Source organism: Culicoides brevitarsis, chromosome 2 (genome assembly GCF_036172545.1).
Source record: "Culicoides brevitarsis isolate CSIRO-B50_1 chromosome 2, AGI_CSIRO_Cbre_v1, whole genome shotgun sequence".
In the NCBI taxonomy this organism is placed as follows: Eukaryota; Metazoa; Arthropoda; class Insecta; order Diptera; family Ceratopogonidae; genus Culicoides; species Culicoides brevitarsis.
Genome location: NC_087086.1, coordinates 14,820,677 through 14,831,006, shown reverse-complemented (window position 1 = coordinate 14,831,006; position 10,330 = coordinate 14,820,677). Strand labels below are relative to the sequence as shown.

Genomic DNA, 10,330 nt, shown 5'->3' with positions numbered 1-10,330 from the left:
GCCGATCAGCTGTTTTATCAATTTCATTCGTCTCAATTTGTCATATCCTGTTTGGCGCCACCAAAGCGGAAATGCGGCACGAATTGGAACTCATGTGACATTTCGATTGTCATGATTGTTGTTGTCATCGGTGATTCATGTCTTACTGTGTTTTAAATGGCTCGTCAAATGTTTCAATAAATCAAAAAATTAAGCGTCTAAGTGTTAAGTAAAAAGTATGTTTCATAGTCAAAATGCATCATTGCAGGCAGAAGGTGGTAATTACAATGATCTCGAGAACATTGATAAATGGAAAGGATTATTCATAGCGTCGCTGAAGAAAGTGAGTTTTTCTCTTTTGTCTCGAAAATCCGCGAAAAATCCCCTAAATTTTGCCCTTTCCACGCAAATTCAATTCCTTTTCCATGGGTTTTTGTCTTCAAACCTCTGGAAAAAGGGAAAAATCGGGATTTCTTTGATTTTTTTTGCAAAAATATTATCTCGTATAGCGCACAGAGCCTCACACAGAAATCTTTCTTCTTGTTTTTTTTTTTTTTTGTTTTTTAGGTGTTGGAGCAAGTCCATCCGAAGCTCTCGGCCAAAGATGATGCCGTGTGCTACGTCGAGGGACTCTGTTTGCGACTGTTGGCGATGTTGGTGGCAAAGCCGCCGCCCCACACAATCCAGGCAAGTGCATTTTGCAGCGAAAAATGTTTCGTCGCCATTTTACCTTTGTGTTTTTGTGTCTCCTCCGTAGGACGTCGAAGATCGCGTAAAGAAGACATTTCCGAACCCGATTGACAAGTGGGCCCTAAATGAGGCCCGCGAAACCGTCGACAAGAGCAAAAAGAAGAAACTCGTGCTGCCCTTCGACAAAATCCACTCGATACTGCAAAAGGACGTGCTGCAGTACAAAATCGACAGTTCCGTGTCACTTTTCCTTGTGGCGATCCTGGAATACATTTCCGCCGACATTTTAAAGTTGGCGGGGAATTACGTGCGAAACATCAAGCATGACGAAATTTCGCAGGAGGACATTGAGTTGGCAATGTGTGCGGATAAGGTGCTCATGGATATGTTCTACCAAGGCGAAAGTGGCGAAAATCACAGTTTATCTCCCAGTCCGCTGCCGCCGACGACGCCACGTGCCAGCCTGAGTTACGAGGAAATTGTCAAGGAGCTCATTAACGAGGAGAAACAGTATCAGCGCGACCTTCACATGATAATCCGAATTTTTCGCGAGGAATTGATGCGAGTGTTTCCCCACTCGAAAGACCAACTAGAAATTATTTTTTCCAACATCCTCGACATTTACGAAGTAACTGTCACGCTACTTGGCTCGTTGGAGGACGTGCTTGAAATGTCCCAGGAACAAGCCCCCTGCATCGGAAGTTGCTTCGAAGAGCTCGCCGAAGCTGCGGAATTCGATGTTTACATCAAATACAGTCGTGATGTCACCTCGGAAGCAGCAAAACAGTCACTAATTAATTTACTCGAGAGACCGGAGGCGAATTCCTTGCAAACTGCTGCCCACGGATTTCGATTGGCAGTCAAGTATTACCTGCCGAAGCTGCTGCTGGGGCCCATCGCACACGCTTTTTTATATTTGGACTACATAAAAATCCTGCTGCAGCTGAGTCCGTCGCAGGAGGATCGCGAGAGCTTCGAACAAGTACAGGGATTACTCAAGCCGCTGCAAATCGAGTTGCAGGCAATTGTGTCGGCGATGCCGAAAGACAGCATGGCACGGATTAACTCGCGCACCCGCAAACAACTCGCCATGGAGAAGACGAAAGAAATGGAAAAGACTGTCGAGCATTGGGACAAAGATGTCGGCCAAAATTGCAACGAGTTCATACGGGAAGATACTTTGGCGAAAATGTCCTCCGGGAAAAGGATGACGGAACGCAAAGTTTTTCTCTTTGACGGGCTTTTGGTGCTTTGCAAGGCGAACACAAATCGGAGACCCGGCGTGACAGGCGGCACCACAAACTACGACTTTCGGTTGAAGGAGAAGATTTACATTCGACGCGCCGAAATTATCGATCGTGCCGACACGGAAGACCTCAAACACGCGTTCGAGGTGTCGCCGCGCGATCCGCAGAGCGTCGTGCTAATTGCCAAGAATGCAAGTCATAAATGTGATTGGATGGCTGATTTGATAATGCTGAACACGAAACCAATGCTAGAGAGATTATTAGATAGAGATATATTGTTAGAGATAGAGAAGAAGCATCCGCTGAAATTACCTAGTCCTGAATTATACAAGTTTGCGGTGCCCGATAGCACGAGCAACATTGTGCTGGAGGGGCGCGAAGGCTCGTCGAGTGTGCCATTAATTAAGGGTGCGACGCTGGTGAAGCTCGTGGAACGACTGACCTACCATATGAATGCGGATCCGATGTTTGTGCGCACTTTCCTTACGACATATCGCTCCTTTTGCTCGCCGCGCGATCTCTTGCAACTGCTGATCGAGCGTTTTGACATACCCGAACCGAATCTCGTGTACACCGAATGCACGGGCAAAGACGGCAGTTCGGGCGATGTGGAAACGGAAAAGCTGCATAAAAACTTGCAACGCGAAGACTGGAAACGCTACAAGAAGGAATATGTGCAGCCGGTGCAATTTCGCGTGCTGAACGTGCTGCGGCATTGGGTTGATCATCATTACTACGATTTCGAGAGGGATCCGCAGTTGCTGGAAATGCTGCTGGATTTTCTCGATACCATCAAGGGCAAGTCGATGCGTAAGTGGGTCGATTCCGTGTCGCGGATCATTCAAAAGAAAAAGGTAAAAAACGGTTTTTGAATTTTTTGCTCTTGAAAATTATTAAAATTTAATTTTTTTGTTGTAGAATGATGCTTGTGACGACAATCACAGACAAATAACGTTCGCATTCGGTCATAGTCCGCCCGCCATTGAACACCATCTACAAGTCCCCGACAACGAAATCAACCTACTGACATTACACCCGTTGGAACTTGCACGTCAACTGACACTTTTAGAATTTGAATTGTACAAAAATGTGAGTGAAAAATTTCCTTAATTTTTTTTTTTTTTAATTTAAAAATAATTTAAAAATTTTAACAACTTAGCTTTAAAATTTAATTTTTCCACATTTTGCTAAATTTAGTTTTTAATTTTTGAGATTTTATTTTTTATTTTTTTTTTTTTTTTTATTTATTTTTTGAGAAATTAGGTATTCTTACAACACAAAAAAGGTTTAAAAAATTAAATTTAAAAAAAAATAATTTGTTTATTTTTTTAGAAAAAATACTAAATAAATTTTTTGTTGAAATTAAAATGAAAAAATTTAATTTAATTTTTTTTTAATATTGTAACTTTTTACAATATTAATTCAATATTAGATTTAAAAAAATTATTTTTATAATTTTAAAGAATTTAATTTTTATTTATTTATTTACCCATTAAAATATTGGAAATACTTTTTTCTTAAATTTTATTTATTGTTTAGATAAATTTTTATTTGTTTTTATATTTCTTTTTTCTTCTTTTTATATTTAAATATTTTTTTTTTTAAATTATTTTTTAATTTTTTGATTGTTTTTCAAAAATTAAAAATTTTCTTTATTCAAAATTTTTAATTTAGAATTTTTTTTCATTTTTTATTATTATTTTTTTTTTTTGCATGAAAAACAATAAATTTTAATTTAAATTTTTAATGATTGGATTTAATTTAATTATTTCGACAAAAAATTTTTTTTTCAATATTTTCACTTCCTCAAAAAAAAAAAAAAAAAGAAATCTAACGAAATATTGAACAAAAAATTACAATTTTGTAAAAAAATTAAAAGTTGAAATAAAAAAAAAATTAAAAAGAATTGCCAAATATTCATTTTAATTTTATAACAATTACAATAACAATTTTATATTTTCAAACAAAAAATTAAGAAAAATTAAATATTTTTTTTTATCACAAATCAAGGATCAAATTTATTGAAATTTAATATTTATTTTCAGGTAAAACCATCAGAGCTGGTTGGATCTGTGTGGACCAAAAAAGAGAAGGAAACTACAAGTCCGAATTTATTAAAAATAATCAAACACACTACTAACGTAAGTCCTTTCCTCTTTATTTTATCGATCATTACTTACAAAAAATTTTCCTTTTAGTTCACACGATGGATCGAAAAGTCCATTATCGAAGCGGAGAACTACGACGAACGCGTCGCGATCGTTTCACGTGCAATAGAAGTGATGATGGTTTGTCTGGATTTGAACAATTTCAACGGTGTGTTGTCGATAGTGTCGGCAATGTTGTCCGCCTCTGTCTATCGTCTCAAACTAACATTCCAAGGTTTGTCGAAACGCTGTGAGAACTGCTTGTTGGAGTGTCAGGAACTCAATAACGATCACTTTCGCAAGTACCAAGACAAGTTGCGGTCTATTAATCCGCCGTGCGTTCCGTTTTTCGGGATGTATTTGACAAATATTTTGCACATTGAGGAAGGGAATCCGGATTTTTTGCCGGGCACGGATTTGATTAATTTTTCGAAGAGGCGTCGCGTGGCAGAAATTACGGGAGAAATTCAACAATATCAAAATCAACCGTATTGTCTGAAAATTGATCCAAAGATAAGGGTGAGTTTTAAATTTTTCTCAATTTTTTTAAATAATTTTTTTAATTCATAAAAAATCAAAAATTATTTAAAATTATTAAAAATATTATTAATTTTTTTTTTATAAATTTTGAGAAATTTATTATTATTTTAATTTATTTTCTACTTTGATCAATTTTAAATTATTTTTTAAAATAATTTTTATCAATAATTGCTATGAAAAAAACTATTGGTTTTTAAAAATTCAAAATTAATAGTTTAATTTAAATTAATTAAATATTTTAAAAAAATTAAAATTTATTTTTATTTAAAAATTTTTTTTAATTAAAATAAAAATCTATTTTTTATAATAATTTAAAAAATATTTTAATTAATTATTTTTTTTTAAATTATTAATTAATTATTTAAAAATTTGTCAATATTAATTCAAGAAATTAATTAATCAAATTTTTAATTTGTTTTAATTTAATAAAAATTTTAAAAATTAATTTTTATTTTTTTTTTTAATTTTTTTATAAATTTTATTTTTTTTTTATTTTTTAATTTTTTATTATTTTTTTCTTAAAATTGCTTAATATCGACTGTTTAAAAATATTTTTTTTTTTGAAAAATTTTCTTTTTTTTCAACGAAATAAAATGAATTTTTTTTTTGTATTTTTAGAATTTCTTGGAGACTCTCGACCCGTTCAAAGACAAGTCAGTCACTGACATACAGAATTACCTGTATAAAGAGAGCTTACGACTTGAGCCTCGTGGATGTAAAGCACCGCAGAAATTTGTAAGTTTTTCAAAAAAAAATCCTAAAAATTCCTTTAAAAACATTTTTTATTCTTTTTTAGCCACGTCGTTGGCCCGATCTCAGCTTAAAATCGCCCGGCATCAAGCCAAGTCACACAAAGAGTAATCGTCACAACAGTCAAAGTAGCGGAAGCATCAGTTCGAGCAGCGGACTTGGTCTCTCTACATCCACATCAACTATCACTCCCTTCATTCCACGCGGTCCCACGAGCGAACCCGAACATTCGCCGCCCTCAAATTTGTCGGCGCACGACTTTTCCGTGTTCGCAAACGTTCGGATTTCGGAGAGTAGCAACCATCACCATCCTCATCATACGCGTGCCGGTTCGTCAGCGAGTTCAAGTTTCTTGTCGCAATCCAACGTGAGTTTGAACACAATTTCGCCGAATGCGTATGGCGACGGCGATACCGTGTCTCTCCTTTCGTCGGCGACAATTAACATTAGCGGCAGTAGTCATACGGGCGTTTGTCCTCCAGAAGTTCCTCGACGCTCCAATAGCGTTGTGTCGATGCCGGGTTTCACGGGCGGTGAAAATTTCAAGCCGATTCTCAGTCCGCGATACTCCGACTCGGGTTACATGTCGGGCGGGCGAAGTGGCACACTGCAAAGCAACAAGGGGCTCGATTCGCTAAACGAGGAAAATTCCTGCTCCTCCGCGTCAATAGAGACTGTGTTACCAGTTGGCGGTATCCTCGTGCCGTCGCAAGCGCCCCCCGTCGTTAGTCCGCGCAAAATCAGCGGATCGTCGTCGGTGTCGGAGGCGCAACTCTTGCAGCATCAAGACACGGCTTCGGGCGACGTTTCGGCGTCGTCGTCAACGGGCGGCATGTCTCCGTGGAGTGCTGCAGCGAGCTTTAATCCCTCGAGCCCGAAACTCTTCATGCAATATCCGACGTCGGCGGGCGACACGAGTATTTATAACAATAACAATAGTATTAGTTGTGATCCGCCGCATAACCACCACAACAGTTCCATAGGTCCAATTCCGATATCACCGCATGTCAATGTGCCGCATGTCGCACAAAATCAGTTCAGTAGTCATAATCCGCCTCCGTTACCGCCTAGACAAACGACACGCATTCAGAAAACTGAGACATCACATCATGTACAACAGGCACCGGATGCTCCACAGGTAAGGCTTTTATTCTAATTTTAATGAAAAAATGTAAAATTTTATTTAATTTCAAAAAAAAAAATATATACATAAAAAGTTGAAAACAAATCATTTTGATTAAAAAAAAATTAAAAGAAAAAAATTTTTAATGATTTTTTCAATCTAAATTGAGATTTAAAAAAAAATATCAATTTAAAAAAAATTTAAATCAAAAAATTTTTAATAAAAATCAAATTTTATCATAATTTGAAAAAATTTTTAAAAAAAATTCAATGTTTTATTTAAAAAAATTAGAAAAAATTTTAAAAATTTTAAAATTTTTTTTAAAATTAAAAAAAAATTAAAAAAAAAAAAAATTAAAAAAAAACAAAAATTTAAAAAAAAAATTAAAAATTAAAAAAAAAAATTGGAAATCGAAAAATTAATTAAAAATTTTATAAAAAAAGTTTTGAAGCAATTCTTTTAAAATTTTAAAAATTGTATAAATTTAAAAAGACTCAAATTTTTAAAAAAAAAAAAAAAATTAATTAAAATTTAAAAAAAAAAATAAAATTTTTTTTAAAAATTAAATTAAAAAAAATTTTAAAAAATAATTTTAAAAAATTATTGCTAAAAATTACTCAAAAAAAATTTAAAATTTTCAAAATTTAAAATCATATTTAAATTTTTTTTTAAAATATTTTTTAAACTTTAATTTTAAATTATTTAATTTGTTAAATTTTATTAATTGTTTTTGTAAATTATTTTTTTTATTTGAAAAATTTTACAAAATTTTTGAAAAAATCAATTAAATTTTACATTTGAAAAATTTTTAAAATTTTAAAATTTTTGCATAAACTTTTCATGATTTTTTAAATTTAAAAAATTTATTAAATTGTATAAAAATTGACACCCAAAAATAAAAAAAAATAAACTGAGTGAAAGTCAAAATTTAAAAAAAAATTATTCAAATTTTCAAAATTTCATAAAAACTTAAAATTTCATAAAAATTCAAGAAAAAATCTAATAAATTTTCTCTCATTTCAGTTGCCACCTCGTGATAAAAGTCCACCTCCATTGCCGCCTCGCACATACGGAAGCACGCGACTCACCAAGGAAAATCTCTCGATGCACAACAACTTGGGCACGGGCAAGAGCAGTTTGTTGCTGCCATCCACGAGTACCATCATGCTGCGTCGAAATTCCGCGATGGAACGTGCCGCCAAAGAGAATTTGACAAATAATCTGGGCAGTGCGCCGCTAACGCCCTCGCCATCGACATCGACGTCACAAATGACGCCAAATTCGGCGGGCGGCGGAAACAGCACGTGCCCCGGATCCGCGTCAAATTCACCGAATCTCCTTTTGAGCGGAAACGGCGGCGGCAGTAACAATAACGAGTCGAGTGATAAATTCAATTGTGTTGCTCAACAACAATCTGTTCCACAACTTCCTCCCCCCGTAGTCAGCCACCGAAGGCAGAGGTAAGATTTTTTTTTATTTTTTGAAGAAAATTAAATTTAAATAAAAAAATAACAAAAAATTTAAAATTAAAAAAAAAATTAAAAATAAATTTTTTTTTAATTTAATTTTTTTTTTAATTTTAAAATTAATTTTTTAAAAATAATTTTATTAAAAAAAAATTATTTAGTTCCAGTACATCACCGAACGATCCAAATATGCAATCATCTACACCCAAATTGCCACCTAAACCGAAAACAAGTATTCACTCTAACAGCTCCGGTAAGTTTTTTTCACTAAAATTCCTTTAAAAAAATATTTTTTAACAAAATATTAATTTTTTTTAGATCGCACAACAATGTTTCAATATCCAAATCCGAGTACAAACTAACAGGACGACAAAAATCGACACAACTTTAGATCAATATGTTAGATTTCCTTAGTTTTATTGAAGAATTTATGTTTTTTTTTTAGTGAGCAATGATGCACAAATGTTGTCCGCACCTCGAAGCTGGGCTTCAAATTTTTATAAAAATTTGTTCGTGCTTCCCCCAAAATGTAAAAAAAAATAAAAGGGACACGCTTTATTATTTTTTTAAGTGTCCCCGTTAAAATTTGATGTGCAAAAAAAATATTTTTAATTTTTATTAGTTTAAATTTTTTGAAATTGTTAAAAATTTGCCATTTTATTTCTTTTTTTTATTTTTCGAATTAAATAAAAATTTAAGTTTGCGGAACAAAAAACCGTTAGAAATATATTATTACAAAATCTACTTAAAATTTAGTAAAAAAAATATATAAAAGACAAAAAACCTGCCCCTCATAAAAAAACACAAACAAAAAATAAATAAAAAAAAGTAAATAATAAAAAAAGTATTTAATAAAAGACCGTTGAAGCAGAGTTTGGAGCAAAAAAATTTATTTGTGTCGTTACAATATATAAAAAATATATATATAAATATATACATTTACCTTAAAAAAAACATAAAATAAAAGATAATAAATGACTCGTCAGACATGAACAAAGTTTTGGAATATTTTCGTAAAAAAAATTTCTTAACTCACACATTTTCTCCTACTATAAACTGTAACAGTTCTGTGCAAAAATTTAAAATAAAATAAAAATATTTCCAAAACTTTGTTCGGTCTACAAAAAATATATAGTTGTATAGTTGTAATAAAAAAAAAATAAAAATAAATAAAGATACATATAAATAAATCATCTAAAAAAATAACAGAAAAAATATCTTACAAACACTACAGAACATCATTTTTTGTGTAATGTTGGACCTATTGTTAAATATATAAATATAAAAAAAATAAAACAAAAAAAAAATTAAAAAAAAAGTTTTTTTTTTTATTTGCTCAGCTGATATAAATTCACGCAAAAAAGATGAGGAATCACTCGCTCGCTGGTCTAGGTCACGGTCGTGCTTTGTATATGTGTCATTTTTGATATTTATTATACAATTTATACAACTTTTCACTCGCTTTGTACGTGAATTTGTGACTGATAACGATTATGTGTTGCATAGCCGCTGATAAGGAATATCAGGCAGTGACGGAGTTTTTTTTTATTGATTTATTATTTTTTTAATCTATTGGAAATTGGTTTTTTTACAGATTTGAAGAGATAACGTTTAAAAAGATTTTTTTATGTAATAAAGAAATTTTTATGTATTAAAAAAATTAAGAGAATTTTATAATTAAAACTGAAATTATTTTTTTTAAATTTTATTTATTTAAATTTTTTTATTAAATTTTTTAGTTTAATTTTTTATGTCAAAAATTGTTTTGAGATGAAAATTAGTTTAATTTCAATTTTTTATTTAATTTTTTTTATTTAATTTTTTATCAATTATTTTTTTTATTTAATTTTTTTTCTGTATAATTATCTAAAAAAATAAATTTTATATTTTTTAGTTTATAGGTATAGTAAAAAAAATTATTAAATTATATTTATTAATTTAAAAATTTATTTAATTAATTAATAAATAAATCTAGGAGTATCTTTTACAAATAAATTATGAATTAATAAAATTAAAAAAAAAATAAATTAAAAATAAATAAAAAATTTAAATAAATTTATTTTTAAATAATTTGTAAATAATTCTTTGCAAATTAAAAATTATATTTTTAAGATTTCATTTATGAAAATCAAAGTAAAAGAAATGTTTTTTCATTTTTTTTATTTACCTAATTCAACCAAAAATTTTAAAAATTTAAAAAAATATTTCTTGACAAAAATTTTGTTAGATAGAGAAAAAAATCATAAAGAAAGATTTTTTTTTATTTTTATTTAAATTTTAAAATCGATTAAATTAAAATAAAATTATTTGTTTCTTCGAGTTTTTATTGCATTTTTTTAAAATAAAAGTTTAAACACAAACACGTTTCAAACACCTTGTCAAACTACT

General features: G+C 31.0%; 1 protein-coding gene across 1 annotated transcript; it reads left to right on the top strand.

Annotated features, from left to right (window-relative positions):
* Positions 1-160: 160 nt before the first annotated feature.
* LOC134832586 (protein son of sevenless) lies at positions 161-8,725 on the top strand. The gene is made up of 11 exons (XM_063846663.1): positions 161-322; positions 547-666; positions 737-2,770; positions 2,835-3,005; positions 3,962-4,057; positions 4,115-4,582; positions 5,222-5,338; positions 5,400-6,491; positions 7,500-7,936; positions 8,104-8,195; positions 8,261-8,725. The coding sequence occupies exons 1-11, from the start codon at positions 218-220 to the stop codon at positions 8,302-8,304; spliced, it is 4,776 nt and encodes a 1,591-aa protein (XP_063702733.1). The 5' UTR covers positions 161-217; the 3' UTR covers positions 8,305-8,725.
* Positions 8,726-10,330: the final 1,605 nt, after the last annotated feature.

Bases quoted from the DNA above. Each gene is read 5' to 3' on its own strand.
- LOC134832586 (XM_063846663.1), top strand. From the start codon at position 218: ATGTTTCATAGTCAAAATGCATCATTGCAGGCAGAAGGTGGTAATTAC. The intron at 6,492-7,499 runs GTAAGGCTTTTA...CTCTCATTTCAG, and splicing joins AGGCACCGGATGCTCCACAG to TTGCCACCTCGTGATAAAAG. The intron at 8,196-8,260 runs GTAAGTTTTTTT...AATTTTTTTTAG, and splicing joins TATTCACTCTAACAGCTCCG to ATCGCACAACAATGTTTCAA.